Below are 18,264 nucleotides of genomic sequence, written 5' to 3' on the forward strand. Positions count from 1 at the left end.
CCCCTTGAATGCATCTATGCTATTTGCCGCAACTGCTCGCTGCGGTAGTGTGCCCCATATTCTAACCACTCTCTGGGTAAAGAAGACAAAATGAAAATTTAGTGCAAGTTTAAAAAAAAAATCTTGTTCAGAGAAATCCTGGATTAAAGCGTTGCTGTGTATTCAGCGGGCATCGCGCAAGGGAATTAAAGGCAGCTCTAGGTCACTCCAGAGTAAAGAGAAAGCTGATTCCACAGTGGTCACTGCAAGCACTTGTTAGCAAAGTTTGCATCAGCTCAGTAGCACGCTCACCTCTCAACCAGTATGTTGAAGCCCCAATTCCAGAAGTGACGAAAGGTCATCGACCTGAAATGTTAACTCGGTTTCTATCTCCACTGCCTGACCTGCTGAATATTTCCAGCATTTTTTTTTTCAGATTTCCAGCATCCGCAGTATTTTGCTTTTGTAATCTGTTTTAGTGATGTTGATTGAGGGATAAATATTGTCCAGGACACCGGGGATAACTCCCCCTGCTCTTCTTCGAAATGGTGCCATGGGATCTTTTACATCCACCTGAGAGAGCAGACGGGGCCTCGGTTTAACGTCTCATCCGAAAGACGGCACCTCCGACAGTGCAGCACTCCCTCGGCACTGCACTGGGAGTGTCAGCCTAGATTTTTGTGTCCGAGTCTCTGGAGTGGGACAATCTTCTGACTCAGAGGCGCGAGTGCTACCCACTGAGCCACGGCTGACTCAAGACTGGAAATCCTGGCCCTGCAAACTATTAAAGGTCTTGTGTACAGTGTACACTCTCAATCCGCACCATAAACATCTGGCACTCCTTTCTTAGGGGCTTCCCAAGAACCAATGAAGACAACACTGGCGTTCACAGCACACCTCTCACAAATTCCTTTCCAAATCCAGGATTATTTTCCATCTCTGATCACTTTTCTTATCCACGTATAACACGTGCTTATATTCTAGGCCTATATTCTCTACAGTTTAGCAGAATGAGAGGTGATCTCACTGAAACACACAAAATTCCTACAGGGCTCGACAGGGTAGATGCAGGGAGGAAGTTTCCCCTGGCTGGGGAGTCTAGAACCAGGGGTCACAGTCTCAGAGTAAGGGGTCGGCCATTTAGGATTGAGATGAGGAGAAATTTCTTCACTCAGAGGGTGGTGAATCTTTGGAATTCTCTAGCCCAGAGGGCTGTGGAGGCTCAGTCGTTGAGTACAATGACGTATGAGGGGAGATTGGGTCGATTAGGCTTATATTCGCTGGAGTTTAGAAGAATGAGAGGGGATCACATTGGAACTTATAAAATTCTAACAGGACTAGACACAGGAAGGATGTTCCCGATGGCGGGGGAGTCCAGAACCAGGGGTCACAGTCTAAGGATAAGGGGTAAGCCATTTAGGACTGAGATGAGGAGGAATTTCTTCACCCAGAGAGTGGTGAACCTGTGGAATTCTCTAGCACAGAAGGCAGTTGAGGCCAATTCATTAAATACATTCAAGAAGGAGTTGGATATATTTCTTAAGGCTAAAGGGATCAAGGGATATGGGGAGAGGGCAGGGACAGGGTACTGAGTTTGGATGATCAGCCATGATCTCATTAAATGGCGGAACAGGCTCGAGGGGCCGAATGGCCTACTCCTGCTCCTATCTTCTATATTCAAGACAGAGGTCGATAGATTTTTGAATATTAAGGGAATCAAGGGATACGGGGATAGTGCAGGAAAGTGGAGTTGAGGTAGAAGATCAGCCATGATCTTAGTGAATGGCGGAGCAGGCTCGAGGGGCCAAATGGCCGACTCCTGCTCCTATTTCTTATGTTCTTACAACTCGCTGCGAGCAATGCCAAGGTAGATCCACTAAACCCAATCATTTAACAGATTACTGCGCTGACAATTAGAAATAAACTAGATGCAAATGAAAGATAAAACTTTCATTTGAAGTACATTACCTTCACATCTTCATGAATTCCCAAATCTTCCGAACATCCAGATGAAGGGAGGCTGAAAAAAACAATTAAAAGCGAATGGTCAAATGTTGCCCTTAAAAAAAGAAAGGAAATAAATTCACGGTTAGGAACGTATGCATTGACACGGTAAAAAGAAATACATTTATTAAAGATCCACTTTCCTTGGAGGAGGTTATTAATTGTGCCCAAGTCAACAGCCCTATATACCAATAGTCCTCAAAAGTAGATTATTACAGAATGCTATGGTCCCTCTTAATGAAGAGTATGCAGAGGTTATTTCATAGGGTCCAAGGGGGCAGTGCCTTGAAGTGGCACAAAGCATTGAATAAACTGGCCTCTGACTGTTTCAGGGCATCCTCTACCCGCCAACATTTCAATTTCAAAACATGTGGAGCTTTACAACCCAATTACATGCTTCTTGCATCCACCTGAAACAAACTGTCCCGATGGGAAATGCAAAGACACGGATTTCCAGGATTCCCTTCAGTTTTTTTAAAATATTCGTTCCTGGGACGTGGGCGTCGCTGGCAAGGCCAGCATTTATTGCCCATCCCTAGTTGCCCTTGAGAAGGTGGTGATAAGCCGCCTTCTTGAACCGCTGCAGTCCATGTGGTGAAGGTGCTCCCACAGTGCTGTTAGGGAGGGAGTTCCAGGATTTTGACCCAGTGATGATGAAGGAATGGCGATATATTTCCAAGTCAGGATGGTGTGTGACTTGGAGGGGAACTTGGAGGTGGTGGTGTTCCCCATGCGCCTGCTGCCCTTGTCCTTCTAGGTGGCAGAGGTCATGGGTTTGGGAGGTGCTGCCCAGAAGCCTTGGCGAGTTGCTGCAGTGCATCTTGTAGATGGTACACACTGCAGCCACGGTACGCCAGTGGTGGACTGATTGAATAATTAAGGGTGGTGGATGGGGTGCCAATCAAGCAGGCTGTTTTGTCTTGGATGGTGTCGAGCTTCTTGAGTGTTGTTGGAGCTGCACTCATCCAGGCAAGTGGAAAGTATTCCATCACACTCCTGACTTGTAGATGGGGAAAGGCTTTGGGGAGCCAGGTCAGACACTTGCCGCAGAATACCCAGCCTCTGACCTGCTCTTGTTGCCACAGTATTTATGCAGCTGGTCCAGTTAAGTTTCTGGTCAATGGTGACCCCCAGGATATTGATGGTGGGGGATTCGGCGATGGTAATGCCATTGAATGTCAAGGGGCGGTGGGTAGACTCTCGCTTGTTGGAGACAGTGATTGCCTGGCACTTGTGTGGCGCAAATATTACCTGCCACTTATCAGCCCAAGCCTGAATGTCATCCAGGCCTTGCTGCATGCGGGCATGGGCTGCTTCATTACCTGAGGAGTTGCGAATGGCACTGAACACTGTGCAATCATCAGCGAACATCCCCATTTCTGACCTTATGATGGAGGGAAGGTCATTGATGAAGCAGCTGAAGATGGTTGGGCCTGGGACACTGCCCTGAGGAACTCCTGCAGCGATGTCCTGGGGCTGTGATAATTGACCTCCAACCACCACAACCATCTTCCTTTGTGCTAGGTATGACTCCAGCCAGTGGAGAGTTCCCCCCTCCCCGATTCCCATTGACTTCAGTTTTACTAGGGCTCCTTGATGCCACACTCGGTCAAATGCTGCCTTGATATCAAGGGCAATCACTCTCACCTCACCTCTGGAATTCAGCTCCTTTGTCCATGTTTGGACCAAGGCTGTAATGAGGTCTGGAGCCGAGTGGTCCTGGCAGAACCCAAACTGGGCATCAGTGAGCAGGTTGTTGGTGAGTAAGTGCCACTTGATAGCACTGCTGACGACACATTCCATCACTTTGCTGATGATTGAGAGTAGACTGATGGGGCGGTAATTGCCGGATTGGATTTGTCCTGCTTTTTGTGGACAGGACATACCTGGGCAGTTTTCCACATTGTCGGATAGATGCCAGTGTTGTAGCTGTACTGGAAGAGCTTGGCAAGAGGTGCAGCTAGTTCTGGAGCACAAGTCTTCAGCACGATAGCCGGGATGTTGTCGGGGCCCACAGCCTTTGCTGTATCCAGTGCGCTCAGCCATTTCTTGATATCACATGGAGTGAGTCAAATTGGCTGAAGACTGGCTTCTGTGATGGTGGGGACCTCAGGAGTAGGCTGGCATGGATCATCCCTTCGGCACTTCTAGCTGAAGATGGTTGCAAACGCTTCAGCTTTGTCTTTTGCGCTCATGTGCTGGGCTCCACCATCATTGAGGATGGGGATATTCATGGAGCCTCCTCCTCCCGTTAGTTGTTTAATGGTCCACCACCATTCACGACTGGATGTGGCAGGACTTTAGAGCTTTGATCTGATCCGTTGATTGTCAGATCGCTTAGCCCTGTCTATAGCATGCTGCTTCCGCTTTTTAGCATGCATGTAGTCCTGAGTTGCAGCTTCCCCAGGTTGGCACCTCATTTTTAGGTACGCCTGGTACTGCCCCTGGTATGCTCTTCTACACTCCTTATTGAACCAGGGTTGGTCCCCTGGCTTGATGGTAATGGTAGAGTGAGGGATATGCCGGGCCATGAGGTTACAGATTATGGTGGAATACAATTCTGTTGCTGCTGCTGATGGCCCACAGCACCTCATGGATGCCCAGTTTTAAGCTGCTAGATCTGTTCTGAATCTATCCCATTTATCACAGTGGTAGTGCCACACAACACGATGGAGGGTGTCCTCAGTGTGAAGACAGGACTTTGTATCTGAGCAGTGGTCAATGTTGTCATGGACAGATGCATCTGCGACAGATTGGTAAGGACGAGGTCAAGTGGGTTTTTCCCTCGTGTTGGTTCTCTCACCACCTGTCGCAGGCCCAGACTGGCAGCTATGTCCTTCAGGACTCGGCCAGCTCGGTCAGTAGTGGTGCTACCGAGCCACTCTTGGTGATGGACATTGAGGTCCCCCACCCAGAGTACATTCTGTGCCCTTGCCTCCCTCAGTGCTTCTTCCAAGTGGTGTTCAACATGGACGAGTACTGATTCATCAGCTGAGGGAGGGTGGTAGGTGGTAATCAGCAGGAGGTTTCCCTGCCCATGCTTGACCTGAAGCCATAAGACTTCATGGGGTCCGGATGTTGAGGACTCCCAGGGACACTCCTTCCTGACTGTATACCACAGTGCCACCACCCCTGGTGGGTCTGTCCTGCCGGTGGGACAGGACATACCCAGGGATGGTGATGGAGGAGTTTGGGGCATTGGCTGAAAGGTATGATTCTGTGAGTATGACCATGTCAGGCTGTTGCTTGACTAGTCTGTGGGACAACTCTCCCAATTTTGGCACAAGTTCCCAGATGTTGGTGAGGAGGACTTTGCAGGATCGACTGGGCTGGGTGTGCCGTTGTCACGTCCGTAGCCGGTGCCGAGGTCGATGCCGGGTGGTCCGTCCGGTTTTATTCTTATTGGTTTTTCGTAGCGGTTTGTTACAACTGAGTGGCCATTTCAGAGGGCAATTAAGAGTCAACCACATTGCTATGGAGTCACACATAGATGGCAGATTTCCTTCCCTAAAGCACATTAGTGAACCAGATGGGTTTTTACGACAATCCGACAGTTTCATGGTCACCATTACTGATGCTAGCTTTTTATTCCAGATTTATTTAATTAACTAAATTTAAATTCCGCAGCTGTTCCCAGTGACAAGGCCACAGCTGGGCCGGAGTCATCTCACACAGCTGATCAAATCAGGCCAAGGACAGACCACCAGGAGCTAGACAGATTACAAATCCAACGGAGCAAGGAGCTCCCCCCATCTAAATTAAACCTTAAAACTGGAGGAGTGAAAACTCAAGATTATATTAAATCATTAAAAAATGACAGAAAATGTATCCAAAGTACTTTCAGCACTCTGGATTTAAAGGGGACAGCTCCTGCTCTCAGAGTTCAGTGCATAGAGATCAAGAACTAGGATGTGAGTGGCACCACCAAGGTTGTCCCGAGGCCATTAAGAGTCACCCACATATTCTGGGACTGAAGATACATGTAGGCCAGACTGCATAGAGATGCCAGGACCCTTTCCCAGTTGGGTTTCTAACATCAATCCAGCAGCTTTCATGGTTACTTTGGAAGAGCTAGCCCACAAATGACAGGATTAATTTTCACAGCTTGCCTTGGTGGAATTTCAAATCGCGATCGCTGGGTTGCTCACCCAGCACCATAACCACTGGGCTACTCAATCCTAGATTGACACCCCGGGCCTTTTCAAGTCCTCAGCATTTCACAGCCAAAGACTTACTCATGCAATCATTCCTCCACCCTCCTTTTCAGGCTGTGAAATGGCCAACCTTTGCTGGGGGCTTCACCCGTTACTCAGCGAGCAATCTCTTCTTCCAGTCCATCCACCTCGAGCGAATAAGCGTGAAAAGTTACTTGTTTTACAGCTCCCGCCCTCGTGCACATGCTGCTCATCAGATTTTGAGGCGTCACTGGCAACACAATCACTATTGGTGGAATTCTACCAATAATTTATCGAGTGGATTGGGCCTATACTCTCTGGAGTTTAGAAGAATGAGAGGCGATCTCATTGAAACATACAAGATTCTGAGGGGGATTGACCGGGTAGATGCTGAGAGGTTGTTTCCCCTGGCTGGAGAGTCTCGAACTAGGGGACACAGTCTCAGGAAAGGGGTCGGGCTTTTAAGACCGAGATGAGGAGGAATTTCTTCACTCAGAGGGTTGTGAATCTTTGGAATTCTCTACCCCAGAGGGCTGTGAATGCTCAGTCTTTGAGTATATTCAAGGCTGAGATAGATTTTTGGACTCGAGGGGAATCAAAGGATATGGGGATCGGGCAGGAAAGTGGAGTTGAGGTCGATGATCAGCCATGATCTTATTGAATGGCGGAGCAGGCTCGAGGGGGCCGTATGGCCTACTCCTGCTCCTAATTATGTTCTTAATTTACCACTTTCAAAATATTAAGGGGCGGGGAAGCTTAACTTTACCTACAGGAACAGTCACGTCGCCTTGTCATAATATGGCATGGTCTTTAACCACCTGCAACGCAACCTTGTTTCACAGAAACACACATTCGGGTCAGTATCCTGACACTTCAGTTGATCCGCAGGGGGGGCCAGCCATCTTTGAGCTCATTAAGTATAAATAAAAATTTCCTCCAGGGTCGAGCATCATTTAATGTCCTTTTATCTGACATGTTTTTACATTTACCTCTGGGTGTGTACAGAAACATTCAACTTCCCTGACAATTTTAAGTCATAAGGTGTCTCTTTAAAAAGAAGCATCTCCCACATGACAAGAGGCAGCTAGAACCATGAAATGTTACAGCGCAAACACAGACCGGTCAGCCCATCAAGTCTGTGTCAGTAATAAAAACAGAAAATGCTGAAATACTCAGCAGGTCAGGCAGCATCTGTGGAGAGAGAAACAGAGTTAACGTTTCAGCTCGATGACCTCTCGTCATCCGTTTCGCTCTCCACAGATGCTGCCTGACCTCGAGTATTTTTGGTTTTTATTTCGGATTTCCAGTATCCGCAGTATTTTGCTTTGGTATTAAGTCTGTGTTGCTGTCTTTACTCCACATGAACCACCTAGTCTAATCCTACATATAGTCTAACCCTACTCACTGTTCATACCCTTGAATATTATTATTTTTTTTACTGTGTCAGCAGTGGCTCAGTTGGTAGCCTGAGTCAGAAAGTTGTGGGTTCAAGTCCCGCTCCCAGAGACTCGAGCACAAAAATCTAGGCTGACACTCCAGTGCAGTGCTGAGGGAGTGCTGCACTGTCGGAGGTGCCGTCTTTCGGATGAGATGTTAAACCGAGGCCCTGTCTGCCCCCTCAGGTGGACATAAAAGATCCCATGGCACTATTTCGAAGAAGAGCAGCGGAGTTAGCCCCAGTGTCCTGGCCAGTATTTATCCCTCAACCAACATAACTAAAACAGATTATTTGGTCATTGTCACATCGCTGTTTGTGGGAGCTTGCTGTGCACAAATTGGCTGCCGTGTTTCCTACATTACAACAGTGACTCCACTTCAAAAGTACTTCATTGGCTGTAAAATGCTTTGGGACGTCCCGAGGGAGTGAAAGGAGCTATATAAATGCAAGTCTTTCTTTTCTTTTTTCAACCAACTATCCAATTGTCTTGAAAAGTATTCATGGACTCTGCTTCAACGCTGGTCTGTGGAAAAGAATTCCACATTCTAACCACCCTCTGTGTAACATGTTTTTCTGCCCTTCCCTTTAATTCGTTTTGTGATTATCTTGAATCCATCTTTTTACCACCTTACCTACCAACAGAAACAATCTTATCGCTATACACCTTCACGGATTATTTCATAATCTTGAAGGCCTCTATCAGGTTGCCCCATAATCGGCTACAGTTAAAAAAAAAGCCCTTAACTTCTCCAGTCCAAAGTGCATTCGTGAAATCCTGATAACAGCCTAATGATTCGACACTGTACTTTTCACCCATTGCTTTTGAATAGACTTACTGTAGTTGAATGCACAATTCTGTACTCCCAACCGCAACCTTGCACAAATTCAACATTAGAAAGACTTGCATTTATACAGCATCTTTCACGACCACCGGACATCCCAGAGTGCTTTACAGCCAATTTTGGAGTCCCTGTTGTAATGTAGGAAACGCGGCAGCCAATTTGCGCACAGCAAGCTCCCACAAACAACAATGTGATAATGACCAGATAATCTGTTTTAATGATGTTGATTGAGGGATAAATATTGGCCAGGACACCGGGGAGAACGCCCCTGCTCTACGTCCACCTGAGAGCGCAGATGGGGCCTCGGTTTAACGTCTTACCAGAAAGACGGCACCTCGGACAGCGCAGCACTCCCTCAGCACTGCACTGGATTTTTGTGCCTAGGTCTCTGGAGTGGGACTGGAACCCACAACCTTCTGACTGAGAGGCGAGAGAGAGTGCTGCCCAACAAACCACTGCTGACACTCCTTGTTTTTTCTTGCATTCTCCCCCACAACAGAATACACATCCTCGCCACAACGTTACTTGGCAAACTAATTGCAACAAACAGGTATCAGACGTCTAGAACACGCTGAGGAAAGCAAAATGTGCTTTAACTTTGCCAACCAGTGGGGGGGTGCAGCTTGTGTCAGTTTATCGACGCGGAGTGCAAACTCTATTGGTCAGGGAGCACCAGCTTCGCCGGTGTGAAGGATACAGAAATACCTCTTGCCACAACACTGCGCCATCGCCTCCTCCACGCTGCCGGCTCCCGGAGTCCAGCCTGCTTCCGCCCCACCTGACCCGTCGCCCGGCAACCAGCATGTTGCACTTTGGAAGCCCGGAGCGCGCGGCCCGACATTCCCAAAGGCCATTCCCACTGCGGTGCAGAGAGGGAAAACCAAATCTCCCCCGCCCATGCTGAAAAAACTGCAATTATACATGAAAAAAGAACGAGAGAATGCGCCGGATAGTGTGGATGACGGGTCCCTTAACTTAGGTTAATCTGTTCCAAATGCTGCCGTGTATTGCCAGCATTTTATAGTCATAACAGCACAGATGGAGGCCATTCGGCCCATCGAGTCAGTGCCGGCTCGCCAGAGCAATCCCATTCCCCCTGCTCTATCCCCGTAGTCCTGCAAGTTTATTTCCCTCAAGTGTCTATCCAGTCTCCCCTTGAAAACATTGAGTGTCTCCGCTTCCACCACTTCTGTCGGCAGTGAATTCCAGGTGCTCACCACTTGCTGCGTAAAAAAGTTTTTCTTCACGTTCCCCGCCCCCCTGCATCTCTTGCCCAAAACCTTAAATCTGTGTCCCCTAGTCCTTCTACCATCAACTAGTGGGAACAGCCTTTCCCCGTCTAGCCTATCTGATACGCTTATCAATTACTTCATAAAAGGTGATGAGTCGAAGAAGAGATGATGAGTCGAAAGAAGAGATGAATAAGGCTTTTATTAGCTAAGAAGAGACCATGCTTCTTCGTGAGTGACTGAACAAGTCTGAACGAAACCCACACAGTGGTGGGTGGAGTCAGCTGAGGCATGCCTCCATACACAGCGCCACCCAGAGGTGGCAATATACAATACAGTGGTTTACCACATTCACCCCTTGTTTAATGTGAAGTCCGGCGGGGTGAAGGGTACTACAAGTTAAGTCTATCAGGAGGCCTTGTCTGACGTCCTGATCGTCGTGGTGGCGGCGGTGGTGTTACAGCATCCGACGTCGGGTCTGGTGTCTGGGTGGTTGGCGAAGATTCCTGGGGCTTTGGCATGCCGTCTGCAAGGGTTGGGTTGGGAGGGGTGGTGGGGGATAACAGTGGTAAGGGGGATAACGGTGGTAAGGGGGATAACGGTGGTAATTCAGGGGTACCCGAGGGTGCGAGATCTCGTATGGAGACCGTGTCCTCCCGCCCGTCTGGGTATGTCACCCAGGCATACTGGGGGTTGGCGTGTAGGAGGTGCACCCGCTCGACCAGGGGGTCCGTTTTATGCGTCCTCACGTGCCTCCGCAGTAGGACGGACCCAGGAGAAGTCAACCATGCCGGTAGCGAGGTTCCCGATGTAGACTTCCGGGGGAAAACGAACATTTTCTCATGAGGGGTCGCATTAGTGGCAGTACAAAGCAGTGACCGAATGGAGTGGAGCGCTGCAGGGAGGACCTCCTGCCAGCGGGAGGTCGGAAGGCCCTTAGATTTTAGTGCTAAGAGGACTGCCTTCCAAACCGTCGCGTTCTCCCTTTCCACCTGGCCGTTCCCCCGGGGGTTGTAACTGGTGGTCCTGCTCGTGGCGATACCTCTTGTTAGCAGGTACTGCCGAAGTTCGTCGCTCATGAACGATGAGCCCCTGTCGCTATGTATATAGCTGGGGAACCCGAACAGAGCGAAGATGTCATTCAGACACTTGATGACCGTGGTACTGGTCATGTCTGGGCAAGGGATGGCAAAGGGGAAACGGGAGTACTCATCAACTATGTTGAGGAAGTACACATTGCGGTCAGCGGAGGGGAGGGGCCCTTTAAAATCGACGCTCAGGCGTTCGAAGGGGCGGGTGGCCTTGATCAGGCTTGCTCTGTCCGGCCTATAGAAGTGCGGTTTGCACTCGGCGCAGATTTGGCAGCTCTTGGTCATGGTCCTGACCTCCTCGATGGAGTAGGGCAGGTTACGGGATTTGATAAAATGGAAAAACCTGGTGACCCCCGGGTGGCAGAGGTCATTGTGGAGGGACTGCAGCCTATCACTCTGCGCGTTGGCGCATGTACCACGTGATAGGGCATCTGGGGGCTCATTGAGTTTCCCTGGCCGATACAAGATATCATAATTGTAGGTGGAGAGTTCGATTCTCCACCTCAAGATCTTGTCGTTCTTGATTTTACCCCTCTGCTTATTATTAAACATAAAAGCTACTGAACGCTGGTCAGTGAGCAGGGTAAATCGTTTCCCGGCCAGGTAATGCCTCCAGTGACGCACCGCTTCTACAATAGCCTGGGCCTCCTTTTCGACGGAGGAGTGTCTCGTCTCGGGGCCCTGGAGGGTCCTTGAGAAAAAGGCCACGGGTCTGCCCGCCTGGTTAAGGGTCGCGGCTAGGGCGAAGTCGGAGGCATCGCTCTCCACTTGGAAGGGGATGGACTCATCCACCGCGTGCATTGCGGCCTTCGCGATATCGTTCTTGATAAGAGTGAAGGCTGCACACACCTCTGGTGTCAGGGGGAAGGAGGTGGCTTTGATGAGGGGCCTGGCTTTGTCTGCATAGAGGGGCACCCACTGGGCGTAGTAGGAGAAAAACCCCAGGCATCTCTTCAGTGCTTTTTGGCAGTGGGGAAGGGGTAGCTCCATTAGGGGGCGCATTCTGTCGGGGTCGGGCCCGATGACTCCGTTCTCCACCACGCAGCCGAGGATGGCCAGGCGCTTGGTGTGAAACATACATTTTTCCTTATTGTACGTTAGGTTCAGCCGTTGGGCCGTACGGAGGAAATTTGCTAGATTAACGTCGTGGTCCTGCTGGTCGTGGCCGCAGATGGTGACGTTATCCAAATAGGGGAAGGTTGCCCGCAGCGCGTTCTGGTCAACCATTCGGTCCATCTCCCTTTGGAAGACCGAAACCCCGTTGGTGACGCCGAAGGGGACCCTAAGGAAGTGGTAGAGGCGGCCGTTTGCCTCGAAGGCAGTATACTGGCGGTCCTCATGGCGGATGGGCAGCTGGTGGTACGCTGACTTAAGGTCGATGGTGGAGAATACTTTGTATTGCGCAATCTGATTGACCATATCAGATATGCGAGGGAGGGGGTACGCGTCCAGCTGGGTGTACCGGTTTATGGTTTGGCTGTAGTCGATTACCATGCGGCGTTTTGCAGTGGTTTTAACGACTACAACCTGGGCTCGCCAGGGGCTAGTGCTACCTTCGATAATGCCCTCCTTCAAGAGCCGCTCCACCTCAGAGCTGATAAAAGCTCTGTCCCCGGCACTGTACCGCCTGCTTTTGGTAGCGATGGGTTTACAGTCGCGGGTGAGGTTAGCGAACAGGGGAGGGGGGGGGACTTTTAATGTGGAAAGGCTGCAGGTGGTTTGCAGCGGGCGATTTAAAAGTTGTTGGTTGCAGACTGTGAGTGGGGGGAGGGGTCCACCGTATGCTAGTGTGACACTCTTAAGGTGGCACTGAAAATCCAACCCTAGCAGGACGGCAGCGCAAAGACGGGGCAGGACTAGCAGTTTAAATTTTTTATATTCAGTGCCCCCTACTGACAGGGTCACCACACAGTAGCCGCTGATGTCCATTGACTGGGACTTGGACGCCATAGAAATGCGATGGTGCGTTGGCAGAATCGTGAGGGAGTGGCTACGTACCGTGTCGGGGTGGACGAAACTCTCTGTGCTCCCGCTGTCGATCAGGCAACTGGTGGCGCGGCCGTTTACCGCGATATCCATCATGGAGCTGGATAGATGGTGAGGGAGGGCTTGATCCAGCGTCACGGAGGCCAGTATGTGGCTTAGTGAGTCACTATAGTCATCCGCCGAGACGGTGGTCGGTTCCGGTGACGAAATGGCGGTTGAGTGCGTTGGATACGATGGCGGCGGATGCCATGCGGCCGGGGGTACACAAAATGGCGGATAAGATGGCTGCTCCCACGGCCCGCACGCTACGCTGCTGGCTGGCTTCCCCTTGCAGGCGTTAGCGTAATGGCCTTTCTTCCCGCAGCCCGAGCAGGTAGCTGTCTTAGCTGGGCAGTGCGCTCTGGGATGTTTTAACTGGCCACAGAAATAGCATTTTTGGGCCTGGTTACTGGGCATCGAAGCAGTTCTTACCGGAGGCTGCTGTCTCGGTTGGGTCGCTGCAGCGGTTGGTGCCGGGGGCGGCGGTCCCGTGTCCCACGGTTTCGATTGCCATGTCTCGGCGCCGTTACGGGGGTATGCCTCGAGGTTTCGGTGGGCCTCCTCTAACGAGAGCGCAAGGGCAATGGCCGTCTTCAGGTCGGGTTCCTTGCTTTCTAGCAGTCTCTGCCGGGTGTGGTCTGACTGGAGGCCCCTGACGAAGGCATCACGGGTGAGTCCCTGCGCGTGCTCCACAGCCGTTACCGCTTTACAATCGCAGTCTCTGCAGAGTGCCAGTAGCGCCCGTGCAAATGCCCCTACCGATTCTCCCGGTTGCTGCCTGCGGGATCCCAAGAGGTGTCGGGCGTAAATTGTGTTCACTGGGCGCGTATATTGCCCTTTTAGTAGCTCGAGGGCCGCCACGTACGTATTAGAGTCCCGGATTAGCATATATACTTGATGGCTCACCTGGGCGGTCAAAATTTTCAGTTTGTGATCCTCCTCTGTAACCTGTGAGATTGCGAGGAAGGATTCAAAGCAGCTCAGCCAGTGTTCAAACTTGGCTGATGCACCCACATCTTGAGGGTCGAGGTCCAGGCGTGGTGGTCTGAGGGCTCTCAGCAATGTCTGCTGTATCCGTTGCTGTTGTTGCTCCTCAGGTGTCGCCATTTAACTTTTAGCTAATAAAATTGATACGCTTATCAATTACTTCATAAAAGGTGATGAGTCGAAGAAGAGATGATGAGTCGAAAGAAGAGATGAATAAGGCTTTTATTAGCTAAGAAGAGACCATGCTTCTTCGTGAGTGACTGAACAAGTCTGAACGAAACCCACACAGTGGTGGGTGGAGTCAGCTGAGGCATGCCTCCATACACAGCGCCACCCAGAGGTGGCAATATACAATACAGTGGTTTACCACACTATCCAAACCCCTCATGATCTTGTACACCTCTATCAAATCACCCCTCAACCTCCTTTGCTCCAATGAAAACAAATCCAGCTTCTCCAACCTGTCCTTGTAACTAAGATCCCCCATCCCCGGAACCATTCTGGTAAATCTCCTCTGCACCCTCTCAAGGGCCTTCACATCCTTCCTAAAGTGTGGTAACCAGAACTGGACGCAATACTCCAATATTACTAATATTACCAATAAAATACTAAAAAAATTCTGATCTTTTTAATTATACATTCTATAATGCAGACCTAGCATCACTCACTCTTTATAATTATCAATCACTCATCTGCCTATATATATATTAGAATTCCTTTTTATTCATTCACAAGATATGTGCGTCGCTGGCGAGGCCAGCATTTATTGCCCATCCCCAATTGCCCTCGGGAAGGTGGTGGTGAGCCGCCTTCTTGAACCGCTGCAGTCCGTGTGGTGAAGGTGCTCCCACAGTGCTGGCTTTGTCATAGTGGTTTGGTACAACTGAGTGACTCGCTCGGCCATTTCAGAGGGCAGTTAAGAGTCGACCACATTGCTGTGGGTCTGGAGTCACATACCGGCCAGACCGGGCAAGGACAGCAGATTTCCTTCCCTAAAGGACATTAGTGAACCAGATGGGTTTTTTATGACAATCCAGTAGTTTCATGGTCACGATTGCTAATACTAGCATTTTTTAATTCCAGATTTTTTATTTAATTAACTGAATTTATATCTCCCAGCTGCCGTGGTAGGATTTGAACTCATGTCTCTCGTGATTATTACTCCAAGCCTGTGGATTACCAGTCCAGTAACATAACCACTATACCCTGTACCCCTACCTTGTGTCCTCGCCCCTGGGTCACGTCTTTGCCCCTGGGCCTCGTCCTCGCTCCTGGGCCCCGTCCTCGCTCCTGGGCTCCCGTCCTCGCTCCTGGGCCCCGTCCTCGCCCCTGGGCCCCGTCCTCACTCCTGGGCCCCCGTCCTCGCTCCCGGGCCCCCGTCCTCGCTCCCGGGCCCCCGTCCTCGCTCCCGGGGCCTCGTCCTCGCTCCTGGGCCCCCGTCCTCGCTCCTGGGCCCCCGTCCTCGCTCCTGGGCCCCCGTCCTCGCTCCTGGGCCCCCGTCCTCGCTCCTGGGCCTCGTCCTCGCTCCTGGGCCCCGTCCTCGCTCCTGGGCTCCCGTCCTCGCCCCTGGGCCCCGTCCTCGCTCCTGGGCTCCCGTCCTCGCCCCTGGGCCCCGTCCTCGCCCCTGGGCCCCGTCCTCGCTCCTGGGCCCCCGTCCTCGCTCCTGGGCCCCCGTCTTCGCGCCCCTGGGCCCCCGTCCTCGCTCCTGGGCCCCGTCCTCGCCCCTGGGCCCCCGTCCTCGCTCCCGGGCCCCCGTCCTCGCCCCTGGGCACCCGTCCTCGCCCCTGGGCACCCGTCCTCGCCCCTGGGCCCCCGTCCTCGCTCCCGGGCCCCCGTCCTCGCCCCTGGGCCCCCGTCCTCGCCCCTGGGCCCTGTCCTCGCCCCTGGGCCCCCGTCCTCGCTCCTGGGCCCCCGTCCTCGCTCCTGGGCCCCCGTCCTCGCTCCTGGGCCCCCGTCCTCGCCCCCGTCCTCGCTCCTGGGCCCCCGTCCTCGCTCCTGGGCCCCCGTCCTCGCCCCTGGGCCCCCGTCCTCGCTCCCGGGCCCCCGTCCTCGCTCCCGGGCCCCCGTCCTCGCTCCCGGGCCCCGTCCTCGCTCCCGGGCCCCCGTCCTCGCCCCTGGGCCCCCGTCCTCGCTCCTGGGCCCCCGTCCTCACCCCTGGGCCCCCGTCCTCGCCCCTGGGCCCCCGTCCTCGCTCCTGGGCCCCGTCCTCGCTCCTGGGCCCCCGTCCTCGCCCCCGGGCCCCCGTCCTCGCTCCCGGGGCCCCGTCCTCGCTCCCGGGGCCCCCGTCCTCGCTCCTGGGCCCCGACCTCGCTCCCGGGCCCCGACCTCGCTCCCGGGCCCCGTCCTCGCTCCCGGGCCCCCGTCCTCGCTCCCGGGCCCCCGTCCTCGCTCCCGGGCCCCGTCCTCGCTCCCGGGCCCCGTCCTCGCTCCCGGGCCCCGTCCTCGCTCCTGGGCCCCTGTCCTCGCTCCTGGGCCCCCGTCCTCGCTCCTGGGCCCCCGTCCTCGCTCCTGGGCCCCGTCCTCACCCCTGGGCCCCGTCCTCGCTCCTGGGCCCCCGTCCTCGCTCCTGGGCCCCCGTCCTCGCCCCTGGGCCCCCGTCCTCGCTCCCGGGCCCCCGTCCTCGCTCCTGGGCCCCGTCCTCGCTCCTGGGCCCCCGTCCTCGCCGCTGGGCCCCCGTCCTCGCCCCTGGGCCCCCGTCCTCGCTCCTGGGCCCCGACTTCGCTCCTGGGCCCCCGTCCTCGCTCCTGGGCTCCCGTCCTCGCTCCTGGGCCCCCGTCCTCGCCCCTGGGCCCCCGTCCTCGCCCCTGGGCCCCCGTCCTCGCTCCTGGGCCCCCGTCCTCGCTCCTGGGCCCCCGTCCTCGCTCCTGGGCCCCCGTCCTCGCCCCTGGGCCCCCATCCTCGCCCCTGGGCCCCCGTCCTCGCTCCTGGGCCCCCGTCCTCGCTCCCGGGCCTCGTCCTCGCTCCCGGGCCCCCGTCCTCGCTCCTGGGCCCCGACCTCGCTCCTGGGCCCCCGTCCTCGCTCCTGGGCCCCCGTCTTCGCGCCCCTGGGCCCCCGTCCTCGCTCCTGGGCCCCGTCCTCGCCCCTGGGCCCCGTCCTTGCTCCTGGGCCCCCGTCCTCGCTCCTGGGCCCCGTCCTCGCTCCTGGGCCCCCGTCCTCGCCCCCGGGCCCCCATCCTCGCCCCCGGGCCCCCGTCCTCGCCCCCGGGCCCCCGTCCTCGCTCCCGGGCCCCCGTCCTCGCTCCCGGGCCCCCGTCCTCGCTCCCGGGCCCCGTCCTCGCTCCCGGGCCCCCGTCCTCGCTCCCGGGCCCCGTCCTCGCTCCCGGGCCCCGACCTCGCTCCCGGGCCCCGTCCTCGCTCCCGGGCCCCCGTCCTCGCTCCCGGGCCCCCGTCCTCGCTCCCGGGGCCCCGTCCTCGCTCCCGGGCCCCGTCCTCGCTCCCGGGCCCCCGTCCTCGCTCCCGGGCCCCGACCTCGCTCCCGGGCCCCGTCCTCGCTCCCGGGCCCCGTCCTCGCTCCCGGGCCCCCGTCCTCGCTCCCGGGCCCCCGTCCTCACTCCCGGGGCCCCGTCCTCGCTCCTGGGCCCCCGTCCTCGCTCCTGGGCCCCCGTCCTCGCTCCTGGGCCCCGTCCTCGCTCCCGGGCCCCGACCTCGCTCCCGGGCCCCGACCTCGCTCCTGGGCCCCCGTCCTCGCTCCTGGGCCCCGTCCTCGCTCCTGGGCCCCGTCCTCGCTGCCGGGCCCCCGTCCTCGCTCCTGGGCCCCCGTCCTCGCTCCTGGGCCCCCGTCCTCGCTCCTGGGCCCCCGTCCTCGCTCCCGGGCCCCGTCCTCGCTCCCGGGCCCCCGTCCTCGCTCCTGGGCCCCATCCTCGCTGCTGCCCCCCATACTCGCTCCTGGGCCCCGTCCTCACTCCTGGGTTCCGACCTCCTTATAGTGTGTCTCCTTCCAGTGAGTGTGTCCCGTGGTGCATGCATGCACTTCCTGTGTCATTACTTAGCAGAATGGATTGAAATATAGTTACACAACAGAGGACAGGAATTTAGGAGTTTCTCAGATGGCAGGAAGTGGGATGTGGTGTCCTGCAGGGATCTGTGCTGGGACCTCTGTTGCTTACCATATATATATATATAAATAATATATAAATGATTTGGACTCAGGAATTAGAGGTATGGTGTCAAAACTTGCTGATGCTACCAAATTTCAGGGGTGGGTATCGTGAATAATGTGGCAGGGTGCACCAAAATCCAGGAAGTCATAAACAAGCTTGCAGAGTGGGCGGGTTAATGGCAAATTAAATACAATACAGCAAAGTGTGAGGTGGTTCATTTTGGTAGGAATGAGGAAGCCACTTATTCCTTTGGAGGTAAGAAACTAAATGGGGCAGCGAGGCAGAGAGATCTGGGAATACAGATACATAAATCAAAAGTAGCATCACAAGTTGATAAGGCCATAAGGAGTGCAAAGTACCGGGGTTCATTTCTAGCAGAATCGAATACAGAAGC

General features: G+C 54.3%; 1 protein-coding gene across 2 annotated transcripts in view; it reads right to left on the reverse strand.

Moving 5' to 3' along the window:
* borcs7 (BLOC-1 related complex subunit 7) overlaps nt 1–18,264 on the reverse strand; it is an 81,887-nt gene that overhangs the window by 38,301 nt on the left and 25,322 nt on the right. The window contains exons 1-2 of one of the 2 annotated variants that reach the window (XM_085994286.1): nt 9,144–9,247; nt 1,948–1,999 (exon numbers count right to left, since the gene is read on the reverse strand). In XM_085994286.1, the coding sequence (XP_085850412.1) occupies nt 1,948–1,999; nt 9,144–9,166 (75 nt within the window). In that variant the 5' untranslated portion in view covers nt 9,167–9,247. Of the gene's footprint in view, nt 1–1,947; nt 2,000–9,143; nt 9,248–18,264 lie in introns of those variants that run through there. The other variant, XM_085994288.1, reaches the window with a different exon arrangement.

This window comes from Somniosus microcephalus, chromosome 8 (genome assembly GCF_052327205.1).
Source record: "Somniosus microcephalus isolate GS21.2 chromosome 8, FLI_Smic_1.0, whole genome shotgun sequence".
NCBI lineage: Eukaryota > Metazoa > Chordata > Chondrichthyes > Squaliformes > Somniosidae > Somniosus > Somniosus microcephalus.